We start from the raw sequence: 19,293 nt of genomic DNA, 5'->3' as shown, positions 1-19,293 counted from the left end.
TGCCATTTACTGAAATTGGGAAATACAGGAGGAGTTTGAAAGAGAGATCAAGGATTTGGTTTCACACAAGTTGAGTGTGAGGTCTTATAAGACAGGAGAGGGAGGGCTGGGATTAGAAATATAAATTTGGGATCAACAGCACATAGGTAATATTTACAGCCAAGGTAATGAATGAAATCACTTAGGGAGTGAACTACCAATAGAGAAGAAGTCAGAGAATTGAGACCTGGTACACACCAATATTTGCAGCAAGGAAGATGAGAACAATATAGCAAAGGAAACAAAATGTCTGGACAGTGAAGCGGGGAAAAATTAGGGGACTTTGGTGTCCTGAAATGCAACTGAGAACTCATTAAAGATGAGAACTGACCGTTAGATCTGGCAACTTGGAAGTCATCGATGACCTTGATAAGAAGGGTATGATAGAGACAAAAATCCCCATTGGACTAGGTCCAAGAGAGAATGGGAAGAGATGATGTGGAAATAGTAAATTCAGATATCTTTCAAAACTTTACTGTAGTAGGAATAGAGAAATGGGATGTAGCTAGAAGAGAATGTGAAGCCAAGGAAGTTTCTTTCTTTCTTCCTTTCTTTCTCTTTCTTTCTTCCCTCAACTTTTTAATATTTACAACTGGAGAAAATAAATTAATAAACATTCAAGTACCAATCACCCAGCTTTAACAATTACTGACATTCTGTTATTCTTGCTTCACCTATCTCCAACCATTTACTATTATTTTTTTGCTGAAGTCCTTTAAAAAAGACTTCACCTCACATCACTTCACTTGTTAATAGTTCAGTATTTCTAACAGATGACTTAAAAAAACTATAATGTCATTATCACATCAAATAAAATTAAGACTAATTCTTTAATATCACCTAATATCAGTCCACACTCAATTTTCCTTGACCATCTCAAAAATGTCTTTTCACAGTTGGTTAGTTCAAAATGGTATTCAAGGCCCATACACTGCATTTGATGGTTATATTTCTTCAGTCTCTTACTCTATAACGTATCACCCTCAGACCTTTTAAAAAATGTTCATGACATTGATTTGTTAAGATACTAGGTAATTTCCCCTATGGAATCCCCTACAATCTGAGCTTGGTTAATGGTACTTACATGGATTCATTTAATATGTTCCTTAATCTGTATTTCTTGTAAATTGGTAGTTAGATCTAGAAGCTTAATTAGTTTCACATTCAATTTTAGGATTTTGCAGGCAACAGTTAGTAAGTGGTATACCTATTGTAATACATTAGAAAGACGTGGTTGTCCTACTTTTAGGGACAGGATTGATCAGTGGGTTCAGGTGTCCACCTTGATCCATCATTATAAGGCTCACCATCAACTTTTCATTTAATGATATTAGCAGCCATTAATGCCTAGCTCTATAATTAGGGATTTGAAAGTGGAGGTTTTCCCCAACACTTTGTCATGAAAACTATCAAACATAGAAAAAATTAAAACAATTGTATAGTAAATAGCCATATATTCGCCACAAAGATTCTATGATTAGCATTTGCTACATTTGCTTTATCAAATATCTATTCATCCCCCCATCCAACCATCAATCCATCTTTTTACTACACTTTACCTATACAAATCATTAGAGTTTAATATTTGTTTAAAATTATGTTCACGGTAAAATTTACATAACTGTCAAATGCATGAATCTTAAGAGCACCATTAGAAAGTTTTGACAACTTGCAAATATCTGTGTAACCCAAACCCCTATATCAAGATGTTATCATCCCAGAAAACTCCCTCATCCCCTCCCCAATCGCTGTTGCCATGCATGCCCCCAGTGCAAACCACTATTCTGATATTTTTTCACCACAAGTTTGTTTTGTTTGTACTAGAACTTGATATGCACAAAGCCATACAGTATGTATTCTTCTATGTCAGGCCGCTCTCACGCAGCATATTTTTGAGATTCATCCATTTTGTTGTGATCAGTAGTTCATTTTTTAAGACTGCTGAATAAGTATTCTTTGTAGGAATATGCAACAGTTTTTGTCCCATCTCCTACTGATGGACACTTCGACTGTTTCTAGTTTCTGGATATTATGAATAAAGGTACTATGAACTATTTCAAGAATAGCAAGTTGGTTTCTAGGCAACCTCTAAAGGTGGCCAGTGAAGGGTATTATTATGAATTTATAGATTTTTAATATATTTGATGTGTTTTAATCAATTGCAGTCATTATTCATTTTGATGCTCGAATTGTCCCATTTTTGGCCAGTGAGAGCTCCTACTTAAGTCAGCTTTTATGTCCTTTTGTAAGACTCTAGGAGTCTGATAACTTCCTAGCTTTCAGGCACAAGATGTTCGAGGCTTGTCTTGTTCATTTCTTGCCCTAGAACTGGAACTGGCCATTTCTCCAAACAGCTCCATTTCTGTTTAGGGGGTAAAGGTATTTAAATCCACAATATGGCTATTAGGTACATTATTGCTATTGGGTTATTGCTACTTTGACTTTTCATGTGGACAGAGCTAAAAATTATGTAATTTTTAGAAGGAAAAAATAAATCACCAATTCATACTGATGCTTCTTCCTACTCAGTTATAGAGTTTTTAATTTTACTTCTTTGATTTTGTCAGATAATGTTGGTACCTAATGACATTAACATAATCATTCATTTGCTTTTTCCTTTAATGTATGTGTATAAAGGTTTCAAAATAACACTTATATTACCAGTAACAACAAAACCACTGTATGCAGTTTAGGATTTCTTCATGATTTTTTTTTTGTCCTTAGGATACATCCTACCGAAGAGCTCAGTCAAAATAGTGTTTTACTATTCAACAAAGTAAGAATTCATGAATCTATGCTGATGTAAATGAATAAGTAAATGAATGGGGAGAAGGAAAAGCTTTCCCTTAAGTAGAAAATCAATTAATTAATGTAGAAGAAATTCTGGCATTAGAAAATCACCATTTGGCAGTTATCTTCATAATAATTGATTCCAGTAAGAACCAGCAAAGGGTTCTAACTAGTGGGTGAAAGTTTGAAGAGTGACAGGATGTTTGTATAATCTCAAAGTAGCTCCCCATAGGATACTTATTAATTACAAAAGGTAAAACTTTAACATATGGGAAATCTGCGTGAAAGGTGTCTGGAATTCCTTGTTCTTTTCTTGTACAATAACTTCTCTGTAAATCTAAAATTATGTAAAACAAAAACAAAACAACCCACCCTATTTTAAAGTCACTTAAAAGAATTCTCCTTGTGGTTATACTTTCAATTTGTTACATAGTGAGGTCAATTTGTTTTAATTAGATTTTGACTTAATTCGGTGTTTTAATTATACATAACACGTACGCAAAGTTCCAAAGGCAAAACCATAAATAAACAAACATCTTTCAGAGAGGCCTAGCTTTTGTCCCTTCTCCTCACACCCAATCTCTCCCTCCTCATTGGCAACTATTTGTATTAGTTTTTGGTTTATCCTTCCACTGTTTTGTTTATTTTGAAAATGAGACAATACATACACTCACAAAACAACACATGCGTTAAATAATTCCACAGCATTACCCAGACATCTTCAGAGAAGTTGTTTTGTTTTGTTTTGTTTTGTTTTTTAAAGAGAGACATTTGCGGGCTGATGGGAAAGATCCTGTAGAAAGGAAAAAACAACCCCAGAAGAGAAAGGGGATCAGATGTAATATGTAAGTGGGAAGGGGGTTGGTCCCAGTGACAGCGAAGAAGGCAGGATACAGGGGCACCTGTAGATGCAGGCAGATGTGGATGTAAGAAGATGAGGAAGTTCTGTTCTGAGCGCTTCTATTTTCTATTTACTTGAAATAAAAAGTGATCAGCAGGTGGGAATGAGGAAGGAGAGGGGGTTGTTGGCAGAGGAGTGAAGGTGTGAAAAAGTGTGTTCAAAGAATATGAAAATGAACTGACAGTGGTTCTCAAAATTTAGTATCATAATCACAGACTTGCTGGCCTACATCCCCAGAGTTCCTGACTCATAAGGTCTGGGATGAGCTTAATTAAGGATGTGCATCTCTAACAAGGTCCTGAGTGATGTTGATGCTACTGGTCTAGGAGCCATGCTTTGAGAACTATCAGACTAAGGAAATATAGCGGGGTTGTTGGCAGCACAGGGGCCCACTTGAGGTTTGTGGTCATGAGTTTGAAGCAAGACCAATCAGCACTATTCTGTGTCTGTATCCAACAGTCCTCATTTTAGCTGGTGGGGATCAGGCCTGGAGTGGGTGGTGAGCTGAATTTAACCAGGGTTGGGATTTAGACAGAGAGAGGGCGGTGATATCATTAAGGGATGGCACCACACAAGCATATCCGTTTCTTTCTTTTCTACTTCTATTTTTTGTATAAATAGAAAGCTAACATATCAACAAAGTTCGAGGAAGGGGAAGGGTGAGCAGAAGAGGATGTATGGGAATAAGCTAAGAACACCAAGACAAAAAGCAGAAAGTTCAGAATGAACAGGAAAAAGCTCATATAAAGGAAGAACTAAGAAAAGCTTATATTCAAATCTCGTCACAGTAGGGTCATCAGGAAACTGAAGATTAAAACAGAATTAGTGTTTTGAAAAGGGATGGCTTAGGTGTGGAAAAATAGCTAGCATGATAAAAAATTTCATATTAGATTTTTATGAAATAGAACATATACTAGATAAAATACTATTTAGTCATTAAAAAAAAATCCTGCCAGGATCCCCAAAAGATATTTGCACACCGGTGTTTAATGCAGCATTATTCACAATAGTCAAGAGGTGGAAGCAACCCAAATGTCCACTGACAGATGACTGGATAAAGAAAATGTGGTACATACATACAATGAAATACTATGTAGCTTTAAAAAGCAGGAAACCCTGTCACATGGTACAACATGGGTGAACCTCGAGGATATTATGCTAAACAAAACAAGCCAGCCATAAAAGGACAAATACTGTATGATTTGATTCAAATGAATTACCTAGAGTAGTCAAAATCATAGAAAGTAGAAAGGCAGTTGCCAAGGGTAGGGGAAGAGGGAGAGGAGAATAATGTTTAGTGGACACAGAGTCTCAGTTTTGCAAGGTAAATAATTTCTAGATATAAACACAACAATAAGTATATTTAACACTAATGAATATAAATATACTTTATAAAAAGTATAAATATAACAATTAAGTAAATTTGCGCAATATAAATATACTTAGCACTACTGAACTGTACATTTGAAAATAGTTAAGATGGTTAATTTAATGTTATGTGCTTTTTTTTTTTTACAACACACACGAAATTCCTCCCACACCAATACAGTAATCATCTTCCTTCTCAGAAGTTCTAGGGTGCAGTAAAAGCTACAAAATATTTTTATTCTAGCAATTTAAAAATATTTTCTCCCATGTGTCATATTTATAACAAACTAAAAGCTCTGGAGAATATGATGTTTAGAAGAATGTATGTACCCAGAGATAATTGGAATGCTAGATAAAGCCCAATGAGTTAAATATTATTTAGCGTAAACAAAGCTGCAGGGTAACAATTATGGGGAAGATAATAACTAACTTTTCTTCACTTCAGATGACAACAAAAAGGGGAAATAACATTAAACTGCAGGGCCAGCAGTTACATGGATGGACAGATAGTGGTTAAATATTGGACTAGGACCAAAAAAACCCGCTGCAGAATTACTTCATTATTTTCTTTAAAACATAGGAGATATTTCAATTTCCTTGGGAGAGTTTATTATGGTGCTAAAAAGGAGAGAATACTATCACAAATTTCATCTAGTCCAAGGAGAGAATACTATCACAAACTTCATCTAGTCCTAATAAATTATAAGATTCTTTTAGAAAATAAATCCAAGGTCTTAAGGGAATATATGAAAATATACTAAAATAATGTACAGATCAAATAAAACTTTAAAAAATTAAATAATAAAATGATTCATTACTCATGTTACTATACTGCAATACAGGAATGCAATTTTATGTGATTGTTAGTTTCTAAAATGAATCTAGAAAAAAGGGAAATTAAATGCTTGTGCTTTAAAAGTACATATAACATATTATGTATCATTAGCTAGGAAAAACAGAAAATGCATATTTCTGCTTAGATTTTATAAACTTCTTTATTGGGGGGGAGGAGGGAAAACTTTTCACAGTTGTCAAAAATGGAAGGTATTCATATAAAAGATGCAAATAATTTCCTAAAGTTAAGTGTTGATTGAGCTTAAAGATAAAGTTGTTGCACAGTGGTAGGGCTTTTGAATATTTTTACAAGGAGTCTAAGGGTTGTCATATTGGAAAAAGAAAGAAAAGAGAAAAAACACACCTATTACCACATGCAAATATTTAAAAAAAAGACAACCCTGACCAATTGCACCACAACCGGATGGAGGAACCCAGCTGACACACCAAAAAGTGTCTCTGTGTCTAGGGAAGCTTGGGGTTCAACTCCTTTTACTTCAAGAGAGCCTGAACTGTGAGTATGCCTTGATTTCAAATGCATAAATGATCCCCTTTTAAAGTTACATTTTGATTATCTGAGTGATATAAATGCAACCTGCTTCATGGTGACTAGCAACACTTTGCTTCTAGAAACCTGAGTAAACTGCTTGAATGATACCTCTGCTTTGACTTGACTTAAAATGAGGCTGTGTCTTCTAAGTTACTTGAAGTACTTTAGGACATGAGGTATTTATGCTCATACTATCCATATCGTCACATTGTTTACACTGTATTTTGTATACTGCCACAAAGACTTGCAGATCTACTTGAATCAATTAAAAGTTATTTTCATATGCAACAAATTTTATTTCCAGTGTATTATAAGTGATCTATAACATTAACTTTATTAAGTTATGTTGACTCCCTATTTTCAATGACAGTATTTTCTTTACTATATGGTTTCTATTTTATTATCGGACCAATTAAATTTTGTTTCATGTTTCAGAAGTTAATACGGTGAATATTAGATAAAAGAAAAAGCAAAATACACTTTAGTGAATTCACCTAATTTTAAAAAACGTTTTAGCCACAGTTAAATTGATAACAAAACCTAATGTACTACTAATTGTATTCTTTCCAAAGTAACATGCTTTCAATTTTCACTTTGTATGCAGAAATTAGTGCAATTTTAAAGCATGGCCTGAATGATTCAGTGATTATCAAGTCAAACTACAAATGTAAAAGGTTGCTACCGTTGTCAAATAGGTATGTATTTTAACATACGTATTTTCACAAACATGCCCAAACTGCATTTAAAAAGCTTTTGCTCATTGGAGGCCATAATGGAATCTGTTGGGTCCTGAGCTCCAGTACAGAAGCTCCTGTAGGGGCCAGTTGAAAATTACAGGCAAGGGGAGGCTGGTGCTGGTGGGTACAATACAGCACTAATACAGGGTTGCGAACTTTAGGATTTGTCAAGTAACAACATTAAAAACCATTAACCATCTAGTATCAGAAAACCACTGGGACCACTTCGCACAAGTCACCACTAATGTCCACAGGCAAACTTGTCCACTATGTGAATGCAGTGGTTTGTTTCTTACCTTCACTGGCCATTCTTAACAAATCAAGTAAGTAGCTTTTAAAACAGCAGTACAGTAAATGGCCTTAGGAACAGCGAGTGATTAACACATTGTAAAGGAGGCAGAAATCAGCCATTAAGTTCAAAATGGAATCTAATCTGCTCATTTGTTAATAAATGACTGAACACTAAGCATTCAATACAGTGTTCTAAATGATGGCTACTCTCCTATTTAAACAAATACACTGTTCTCTTTGAGCTTGAAAATAAAGCAAAACCAGAAAGGCTTATTGGTGATCTTGTGCTACTATTATTTATTTATTTTATTTGCAGATTAGAGTTGAGGCAAATGGTTTCATGCTATGTGCTCTGCACTAATGGCTTTCTAGAAACATCTTGACTATGACTATCAGGCCTAGAAATGAGTTTGAAAAGATATGCTCTGAGGAATATGCTGAACATTCTGATGAATGATTTGTGATTCTGTAAACTCTGGACTTATTTACTTACTATAATGGACACAGCAAATAAAATGCTTAGTACCTTTTCCAAATATCTTAAAATCGCTAATGTGGATAATGTTAAAGGAATCATGTCAAAATACCGACGACAGAAGTCATCATTAATAAAGAAAATGCTGATTATATGTGATTAGGAGGAGTGAGGTTTGGTGAAAAGGATCACGGGCTCTAAAAGCTAGATGGATCTGAATTTCAACTTGGGTACAGACATTTAAGAGCTGTGTGGTCATGGGTAACGATCATAACATCTTTATCTTTCATTAATACCTACCTCACAAAGTAATTGTAAGGATTATGTAAATGAAATAGCATAAATGTGCTTAACACACTGCCTGGTACACAGCAAATGCTAAATAAATATTAGTTACTGGTTCAGTCATCTAGCTCAAGGGTTCAATTCTGACTGCACATTAGAATCCCCTGAGGAGATTTTAAGGGAAACCACTGCCTGGAACCCATTCCAGACCAATTAAATCAGGAGATCTGGGGATGGAGTCAGGCATAGGTATCTTTAAAAAGCCGTCAAGAGGATTCTAATATGCAGCCAGAATTGAGAGCCACTGAGAGTCTCTTCTACAAAATACCCAATCGTGGTAGTCTCAAAAAATCTCTGGTGGTAAGATCCTTATTGTCTCCCAAGATAGGTTGTTTCATTCTAAAAAAGCATTTCCTTAAAAGGAGGTAACATCTGTCTCTGCATTTTTACTCACTGGTCCTTGTTCTGCTTTCGGAAGATATACATCACAAGGTGAAATCCTTTTCTCCATGGCCTTCAAAGTGTTCACATCTCCAGGTGCCTGTTTCCTTCCAATTGCTCCTCTGACATGATTTGGCCTCTTCCCCCTCACTGGCTCTGTGGCCTTTTCTAAGTGAGCTACTGAGGATGAAATACTGTATTCCAGGTGGAACCCTACCAGTTTAGGACGGAACCGGATTAGTAGTGACAATCTTCATTTAAGACACTCCATAGGTATGAAGTCAACCAAAGACGGGTTAGTTTCTGTTGCAGCCACATCACACTACAGATATGGCAACTGCAGTCAATTGCAATTGTGCTTCTGTTAATGTAGCTAAAGCCCTTCCTGTACTTGAACAGTTGATTTTAATATCCACATGGAGGACTTTACATACTGTTCTACTAAATTCCCTCTTTCACTCAACAGCATTTATTGTGCTAACCACTTGGTACACAGAGGCAAACAAAACAGACTTGTTTCCTAACCCTAATGGAGTTTAAAATATCGCAATGGGGAAGAAAAAAAACTCTACAGTTTTTAAAGTCATTTCAGCTGTCTGAGCTCTCAAAATCGTGTCACCTGTCACGCCTCAGCTCACTTGCATCAGTGGCTATGAGATGTTTCTACCTGAGCCTCAGCCAGCTCGCTATGTGACCACACAACACAAGTCCCTCTACAGGGGCCCTTATCCTCTTCCTGATAATCTACTTTGCATTATTAGCTCCATTTTTGGCAGCCTGCCATTCTTCCTAGATCACCCTTTCCTTTTTAGAACTGCAGGTCACCAGAAACATGCTTGTAAGTTTCTATAAACTTTTTGAAATCTGTCTTCTTGCAGTTGAGACACACGACAGACTAGACTCAGTCCTCTTGCCTCCCTCCCTCCCTTGTCCTGAACTCTGGAGACAGGGATTACATAACTTCCTCTTCACCAGTCAGTTCCTCTTCTGGGGATTCAATCTCCCCCCTTTACAAAATTTTAAACTGAAATTTCACACTCTACTAAAATGGTTTCTTCTTGATAAAATTATAGGTAGTTTTAAGAAAGGCTAAGTTCTTCAAAATGTTTTTCTCTGTGTATAATGTCAAATCAGGAAATTAATTATGGTAAGTCAAATCCATTTTACTTTATAGCATTCGAAGTTTGAATGTACACTCCTACAAAAATATTTACTGAGAGCAGGGTCTCTGTCATGTTCACCTTCGTTTGCCAAGCAGTCCTTAGCCAAGTGGGAGATAATCACTAAAACAAAATTAATCAAGAGGTGGGTTTTTTTTCCCCCTAAAGCTAACTGTCATTGAACACCTGTTACATGCCAGGGTAAAGAACAATTTTGTTGTTTGTAGAATGCATTTTTTCCATTTCTACAAACAAAAAACTAAGGCTTAGAACAGATTAAGTTATTGGCCAAAGGTCACAGAGTTCATTAGGTCTGATTTTGATAACCTTGCCCCGAATGTCTTTATGACACCTACTAAGAAGCTTCTGTAAAGAAATAGGGCAGTCACTCTAAGAAAGGAATGTGATGAGACCCCCTGGAATCCTCTTCCTCACATCTTCATGATGGCCTCTCAGACTGAGCTCTTCACAGCAGTCAATGCCCAGCAAAGAGCCAGTAACAAACAGCATCGCTAACATTCTCTGCTGCCACAAACAAGTGGAATTCACACACTATTCTACCCAGTCTCAAATGACCTAGTCCACGGAATATTTCAGCTTCCTTTCAAAATCTTGGATTGCACATCCTCTTTCCCATCTACATTATCACTCTATGTTCTATGCTTCTAGGTCAAAGAGACTCTCCAAGGTGACTAACTGGCGGCCGTCACCACCTGACTTCATTTTGTTTGGCTACTTTGCTCTCCTGTGCAGTGTTAAGAGTCTGCCTAATGAGGCAAGTGCTGTGCTCTATTGGTCTGTTACATTAATTGCATGCCCCTGTAGGCAAGTGATTTTAATACCCTCAACTTGGTGTTAGGTTGAACAGGAAGAAGTTTAGGACCCTTTCCTCTATTCCCGCCATGGAATGAGAGACTGCCACAGTTTATCTGACACACACCATGTGGCAACACGTGTCAAAATGAATGAATGCCACCTATGAGGGAAAGAGTCAAGGCAGGAAGCTGGATAGGCGCCAGCAGTGAGCCCAGCTCACTCATGGCTGTAACTACCTTTAGGGAAACTGACACTTATCTTGAAAAAATATAAGCTGTCATTTTACCTCTCATTTCACCATCTCTATTCCCATAACAACTTCCCTAAGAAAAGATAATTCCATAGTTCAGTTATTTATCTTAATATAATAAATGAAACAAATCTTGAACATTTACCACAACATAGAAAAGGTCAGAGCAGGACATTCCAAAAGATTCTACTCTATGTGCTGCTTGTTTTGTGATACCATAATGCTGCTACATATATGGACCAAGTGGTCCAAAGTAGGATAAAAGGAATGTTTCTCACAATGTCTGAAAATGAATCATTTACTATTTGTGCTCTGAGCTAAAGTAATTGTTATTAAAATAACAAATGACTTAATGTTTGGCATTCTGTTGTAGGAAAAATCTGAAGACATAAAATCTACACTCAAGGAACATGTCACTTAGCACCTTCACTTTTTGATCCCTAGAGAAGACAATGAGAAGTCAGACGGCAACAATGATGACAGCTTCAGTCAGCAGCTGGCCTTGCTCCTCCCAGGGAGTGTACTTTACAACTAATCACAGCGTCCCACTGCCACACAACTTCTCAGGAGCATCAAATTCTACTGTCTGTTTCATAGATGAAAAATTACTCTCTAGTGTGTTAACAACATTCTACTCCGTTATTTTCGTCATGGGTCTGGTTGGAAACATAATTGCCCTCTATGTATTTCTGGGTATCCACCACAAAAGAAATTCCATTCAGATTTACCTACTCAATGTAGCCATCGCAGACCTCTTACTTATTTTCTGCCTCCCTTTCCGAATAATGTATCACATTAACCAAAACAAGTGGACACTGGGTGTGATTCTTTGCAAGGTTGTGGGGACACTATTTTATATGAACATGTACATTAGCATTATTTTGCTAGGTTTCATCAGTTTGGATCGCTACATAAAAATTAATCGGTCTATACAACAACGGAAGGCAATAACAACCAGACAGAGTATTTATGTGTGCTGTACAGTATGGATAATTGCTTTTGCTGGATTTTTAATTATGATTATTTCAACCCTTAGGAACGGAGGTCATAATTCCACAATGTGTTTCCATTATAGAGATAAGCATAATGCAAAAGGAGAAGCAATTTTTAACATCATTCTTGTGGTAATGTTCTGGCTTATTCTCTTACTAATAATCCTCTCGTATATTAAGATTGGCAAGAATCTACTGAGGATTTCTAAAAGGAGGTCAAAATTTCCTAATTCTGGTAAATATGCCACTACAGCCCGGAATTCTTTTATTGTACTTATCATTTTTACTGTATGTTTTGTTCCCTATCATGCCTTCCGATTTGTCTATATTTCTTCACAGCTAAATATGTCGCCTTGCTATTGGAAGGAAATCGTTCACAAAACCAATGAGATCATGCTGGTTTTCTCATCTTTTAATAGCTGTTTAGATCCAGTCATGTATTTCCTGATGTCCAGTAACATTCGCAAAATAATGTGCCAACTTCTTTCTAGACGATTTCAAGGGGAAGCAAGCAGGAGTGAAAGCACTTCAGAATTTAAACCAGGATACTCCCTGCATGATACATCTGCTGCAGCTAAAATTCAGCCTACTTTTTAAAGCACTTACGTTAAACATATTAAAAAGAATGATACAGTACAGCCTAATTCCTTGGAGAACAAAAAATTATGAAACAAAGCTCTATCATTTACAGAGCTCAGATTCTCCCGAAGTTCTCTGCTCATTTGTGATATTTCATTTGCTTAATTGTAAAATATTTCAAGTGCAAGCTTAGCCTCATCACTAGATTTTAAATCTGTATATAAAATCTTTAAAAAATATATTGTTAGGCTAATATTGTTAACATACACTATAAAATTAAATGAAATTTATGGTTTTAACCACAGAATAATTAAAGAAAATGTTATAGTTTCTCAAGTCAGTAAAGTAGTTATTCAAAATCAAGTACCTAATACTAATTTAAAGTGTGCTTAAAAGTTAACTGATTTGAAGACAGACTTAAAATGTCAGAAAATATATATTCATTGTCATTTAAAAAGCTTGTATAATTTGCCACTGTATTCGTTTATGCCTAAGCTTCTATTAACAGATGAAATAATTAATAAAATTCTAATAAAAATGAAATCACCCACTATCTATCACTGCTCAGATAAAATGGAAAGAATTTAAATGCTGTACAGTAAAAATCAAATAATAGATGAGCTAAAACCCAATAGCCTCAAAACAGGACTTAAGATTGCACCTTACTTAAAACAGATTTATAAACGATTCAGCCATCTTGGACCACACACTTTGATGAAGTAACATTGAAGATGTGTGCACCCTATGATCCAGCAAGTCCACTTACAGAACCATTCAAATATGTGTACAAGAAAACATTTATAAAGATGCTTAGTGACCTACTGCTCACAACACTAAACAAATGGAAATAACCTAAGTATGAGTATGCACCAGCAAAAGAATGGAGAAATAAACTACATCTGCATGCACCAATATGGAGAATTCTCAAAAATAATGTTGAATAAAAAACAAACAACTGCAGAAAGGTATTTACCATATGAAATCATTTATGTAAAATACAAAACCACATAAAACAATACTATATTCTTTACAGATCTATACACATGCAATAAAAATATGACATATGTGGTATGTACACAAACATACACCAATTTAATGTTAATGGTTACATCTGGAGGGATTTGAAGCAAACATGGCAAAATATTAATCATGCCTGTTGAACCTGTGTGGTAATACATGGCTATTTGTTATGTTATTTTTGGTATCTGAGTGTTTGAAGTATTTCATAACAATAAAGAAAACCTGTAGATTAGAATTAAAAGGAGCAAATTCTGAAATTCTGAGATTTATGTTCAAAAATAACTAGACAGAAAACTCTAAGAGAAAGGACCCTTATTCATATTCTTTTTTAAAAATTTTATTTTATTGAAGTACAGTTGATTTACAATGTTGTGTTAATTTCTGCTGTACAGCAAAGTGATTCAGATACACACACACACACACACATTCTTTTTCATATTCTTTTCCATTATGGTTTACCACAGGATATTGAATATGGTTCCCTGTGCTATACAGTAGAACCTTGTTGTTTATCTATTCTATATATACTAGTTTGTATCTGCTAATCCCAAACCCCCAATCCAGCCCTCCCTCATCCCAAGGGCAACCCCCTTGGCAACCACAAGTCTTTTCTCTATATCTGTCAGTCTGTTTCTATTTTGTAGGTAAATTCATTTGTGTCACATTTTAGATTCCACATGCAAATGATATTATATGACATTTGTCTTTCTCTTTCTGACTTACTTCCCTTAGTATGATAATTTCTAGGTCCATCCTTGTTGCTGTAAATAGCATTTTTAAATTCTTTTTTATGGCTGAGTCGTATTCCAGTGTGTGTGTGTATGTGTGTGTGTGTGTGTACCACATCTTCTGTATTCATACATCTGCCAATGGACCCTTAGGCTGCTTCCATGTCTTGGCTATTGTGAATAGTGCTGCTATGAACACATGGGTGTATGTATCTTTTTGAATTAGAGTTTTCTCTGGATATATGCCCAGAAGTGGGATTGCCAGATCATATGGCAACTCTATTTATAGTTTTTTGAGGAACCTCCATACTGTTCTGCCATAGTAGCTGCACCAATTTACATTCCCACCAACAGTGTAGGAGGGTTCCAAAAGGGCCCTTATTCATCACTGACTCCCCAGAGCATAACTACATTGCCTGGCACAGAGAAGATCAATACATATTTGTTGAATGGCTGAGTGAATGAGTGAATGAATGGATGGATTAATGAGACAGGGAAGGAGGGAGGGAAGGGGTGCTTAACAGAACTGAAAAAGTAGGTTATTTCGTTTTTTTCCTAGTCATCATCAGGAGTGGCTTCCATCTCAAGAAACCACTTTCTTTGTTCATATATAAGCAGCAACTCCCCAACCGTTTAAGCTTTATCGTGAGATTGCAGCAGTTCAGTCACATCTTCAGGCTCCACTTCTAATTCCAGTTCTCTTGCTATTTCCACCACATCTGCAGTTCCTTCCTCCACTGAGCCTTGAATCCCTCAAAGTCATCTATGAGGGCTGGAATCAACTTCTTCCAAACTCGTGTTAATGTTGATATTTTGACTTCTTCCCATGAATCATGAATGTTCCTCATGGCATCTAGAATAACTCCTTTCCAGAAGGTTTTCCATTTACTTTGCCCAGATCCATCAGAGGAATCACTATCTATGACAGCTATAGCCTCACAAAATATATTTCTTAAATAATAAGACTTAGAAGTAAAAATTACTCTGGATGTTGTTCTAGCAGGCATGAAAACAACATTAATCTTATTTTACATCTCCATCAGAACTTTTGGTTACACTGTCAATGAGAAGTAATATTTTGAAAGGAATCCTGTATCTAGATATAACTGCAGAGAACATCATGAAATTGTAATCAGGAGATGTTATTAAGGCAACCATTCTCAAAAGTTTGGCCAGTATTGTCCAGTTTTTTGATTATACACAGAATCAGAATGCTGTTATGACAAACTCCAAGGATAAGTTTCTGTCACAGAGTATGAGAATTTTTTTTAGTCAGAATACTTCTTCAAATTTCAGATAGGCCACTGACTGGGAAATCAATATGAAAGAGTATGAAGAATTTCCTTATGGCTGAATTTATTTTAATGAGATTTGGCTTGTATACAATTAGTGCTCAGTTAGCTGTATTTCAATAAGTGCACACAAATGGTAGAATAAATGATAGGTCAGGGGCTTCTCTGGTGGCACAGTGGTTAAGAATCCGCCTGCCAATGCAGGGGACACAGATTTGAGCCCTGGCCTGGGAAGATCCCACATACCACAGAGCAACTAAGCCCGTGTGCCACAACTACCGAGCCTGTGCTCTAGCGCCTGTGAGCCACAACTATTGAGCCCACATGCCACAACTACTGAAGCCCGCATGCCTAGAGCCCATGCTCCGCAACAAAAGAAGCTACCGTAATGACAAGCCCAAGCACTGCAAGGAAGAGTAGCCCCTGCTCTCCATAACTACAGAAAGCCCGTGTGCAGCAACAAAGATCCAACGCAGCCAATAAATAAATAAATAAATTAAAAAAAAATAGTAGGTCAAAGCAGAATTATATTTAAAAAACAAGAAACATTAGAGAATAAAAATAGAAATCTGCAGAAAAACCAGAGGCTCAGAAAAAAGTAATAAATTTTATAATTACTTCTCTCTGACAATGTAACAAATACCAAACTGAAATTTAGTATTTCTGTTTGTATAATTAAAAAATATGACAATATTGATTCTCTCATGTTCTCAAAATTAAATTTTTTTATATTGTTGGTAAACATTTAATATCCCTACATGTCTCTATTGTAAACATACAGTTTGAATGGTTAAAGTACATTATTATTATTACTAGTAGTAGTTTTACGGAACATTAAATGAAACACATATACACTCATAATTCTAGAAGCTTTCTCAGGAGTAAGAGATACAAACCTGAATCCTGAGAATGCTTCTAAATTTTTAGAAAAACTTGCTAAACTTACCAAATTTAAGGATATTTATTATATATAATCTTTTATTTCTTATTGAGTGTTAGTGTACACAAGCAGGAAACACTGTCCCTACCCACCCCAAGCCAAGGTTTAGTTCTAGAAGCACACAGAAAAGGGAAATTCAGAAGTATATACATATCCTCACCTTCCAAAAGATCTTCAGAACAAGTTTCTAAATAACATCTCACATATGCAAAACCAAACAAAGGCAAAATTAACTGCCTAGTTGCGGGAGTAAGACCTAAATGCTGAGTTTTGCTGTTAGTTTTGGAAAAGTATTCTGTGCAGGGCTGGGTTTGATGGCAGTTGAATTTCTAAGATCAGGTCAATAGAAAAAGAAAATTCTGTTCTAGTACAGAAGGTTTTATTTTCAACTTCTTTTTAAAATGGATTCTTCAGTCCTGCTGATATGAACGTAGAACTAATATAATTACAGCTCTGTGAAGCAAAGCCCAACTGAAAGTTATCCATAAGAGAGAAACAGCATGAAATAGAGTTCTCTCAACAGGCAGCCTGGATTTTGCAGAAACATGTTAACAGGCTAATTATTTTTTTAGCCTTTTGAAATAGTAATGGAAACTTATTTTACCAGATATTAAACTATATTCTTATCCTTCATTAAGGATAACACTGCGGAGCACATGCAAGGATAAACTTCTCAGCGGAACAGAATGCACATCTCTACACAGACCCTCAACAATATAAGAGAAGATTATATGACAAATTAATCACTCTCAAAAGGGTAGGAGCAGGAACAAATCAGAGGGCAACCTAAGATTCTGTAAGTCAAGATGTGCTAGAATCTTGCAAAGTGGGGTTAAGTGAATTTTTTAAAAGTTTTCTGAGTGACTGATACACTTTCCTCCTTCAGAGAGAATCACTGCAAATAAAGGAAACATCACAAAAAACATTGGGGAAGGAAGAAATGAATAAATAGTGCTGCGCTTATTTAAGATAAAAAGTCAACTTATAGCCTCGCCTCATATCACATCAAAAAAATTATAACTGGATCAAAGAGTTAAATGTAAATAATGAATGCATTAAAAGAGTTAAAAAGGGCTTCCTAGGTTGCGCAGTGGTTGAGAATCCGCCTGCCAATGCAGCGAACACGGGTTCGATCCCTGCTCCAGGAAGATCCCACATGCCGCGGAGCAACTAAGCCTGTGCACCACAACTACTGAGCCTGTGCTCTTAAAAAAAAAAAAAAAAAAAAAAGACTTAAAAATATGTGACTAACTCATCTGTGAAAGGGAAAAGACTTCCTATTAATAAAATAAAAATAGCCATAGGGAAAGATGCATAGATTTGACTTTTAAAAGTAGACTATTTTTTTTTGTCAAAAACCATAAACAAAAATAAAAGCAAAAGCACAAAGTGAGAAAAACATTCACAACAGATATGACATTTACTGGAGAGTCTTTTATGTCAGGTACCAACAGACACCATAAACTTCTAAAGAAACTTGTATTTTTGATCAGAAGAAAGCATTTGAATCTCAGAATATAATCTGAATTATGTCAACTCAGATGAGATAGCAACTCTCACGACGGATGATGCAGTGTCCTTTTTCATAGCTACATGGCCCAACTGAGAACACATTCCTATAAGTGGTTGCTATAGTGCCTCAGTTCAGTCTGGTTTTCAAAATAAGAGGTGGAAGACTGGTCGCGTGGTGGTAACAAATAGACTCAGAGGTAAAAAGGAAGTGCTAGGTTTGTCCTAAGCTTCTATTTTGCCTCATATTTCCCCCCTTCAAGTTTACATGCAAGGGAATGGGAAGCAAAGTAAAATATATTCAAGTACCTTTTACTGTGCTGGGTGCTTGACATGCATTATTATCATTTAATCCTCACTGCATTGTGATTGAAGTATTTTCTGTATTTTACATATGAAGGGATGCAAGTTGGTAGACTTTTATTCCATAGGCATCGTCTCTGTTAAGACACTGTTTTTCGCTTTCATTTTATTCTGCCCAAGCACAATGATAATTACTGAGATGTCTTTTGTTTAAAAAAAAAAAACCATAAATGGGCATCAATATATACTTAGGGCAAAAAATTCTGCTTATTACTCACCAAATTGTGTGATGTCAAAAGACCAAAATCTTAAAGAACTAGTTTTCTAGCTATCACACACTTGTACACCCTGTGAAAGCTCTGCCTGAAACACAGACAATAAAGCAATACAAAAAGCAAACAGGTTGAATAGAAGGAGGGAAAAAAGAAATCAAATTAGAGCATCTCACCCTTATTAATTTTGCTTCTAGCCCAGGAAATGCATAAAGAACCATTATAAGATGAGCTTCGGGACTTCCTAGATGGCGCAGTGGTTAAGAATCCACCTGCCAATGCAGGGGACATGGGTTCCATCCCTGCTCCAGGAAGATCCCTCATGCCGTGGAGCAGCTAAGCCCGTGTGCCACAACTATTGAGCCTGTGCTCTAGAGCCCGTGAACCACAACTATTGAGCCCATGTGCCACAACTACTGAAGCCCACGCGCCGAGAGCCCATGCTCCACAACAAGAGTGGCTTACGGCAGTGAGGAGCCCGTGCACCACAACGAAGAGTAGACCCCACTCACCACAACTAAAAGAAACCCCATGCACAGCAAAAAAGACCCAACACAGCCAACACATAAATAAATAAATTTATATATAAAAAAGATGAGCTTTGGAAAAGGTTTCTAATTGTGGTTTGGATACAAGTATTGATGATGCACAGCATCTCTTTTTGCTTTAGTAAGCCATGCAAGTTATTCCAGAAGCCACAGCTAACTGTTAACAGTTATAC

General features: G+C 36.2%; 2 protein-coding genes across 12 annotated transcripts in view; one reads left to right on the top strand and one right to left on the bottom strand.

Annotated features, from left to right (window-relative positions):
• CASK (calcium/calmodulin dependent serine protein kinase) overlaps positions 1 to 19,293 on the bottom strand; it is a 354,245-nt gene that overhangs the window by 128,968 nt on the left and 205,984 nt on the right. The gene's annotated exons all lie outside the window — the stretch shown is intronic.
• GPR34 (G protein-coupled receptor 34) lies at positions 6,584 to 12,643 on the top strand. 2 transcript variants are annotated; one of them, XM_057717516.1, is made up of 4 exons: positions 6,584 to 6,658; positions 7,087 to 7,177; positions 10,541 to 10,646; positions 11,311 to 12,643. In XM_057717516.1, the coding sequence occupies exon 4, from the start codon at positions 11,390 to 11,392 to the stop codon at positions 12,524 to 12,526; it is 1,137 nt and encodes a 378-aa protein (XP_057573499.1). In that variant the 5' UTR covers positions 6,584 to 6,658; positions 7,087 to 7,177; positions 10,541 to 10,646; positions 11,311 to 11,389; the 3' UTR covers positions 12,527 to 12,643. The 2 variants fall into 2 exon arrangements, with proteins under 2 accessions (XP_057573499.1, XP_057573500.1); XM_057717517.1 differs by lacking the exon at positions 10,541 to 10,646.

Source organism: Hippopotamus amphibius, chromosome X (genome assembly GCF_030028045.1).
Source record: "Hippopotamus amphibius kiboko isolate mHipAmp2 chromosome X, mHipAmp2.hap2, whole genome shotgun sequence".
NCBI lineage: Eukaryota > Metazoa > Chordata > Mammalia > Artiodactyla > Hippopotamidae > Hippopotamus > Hippopotamus amphibius.
This window is presented reverse-complemented; position numbering and strand designations above follow the sequence as displayed.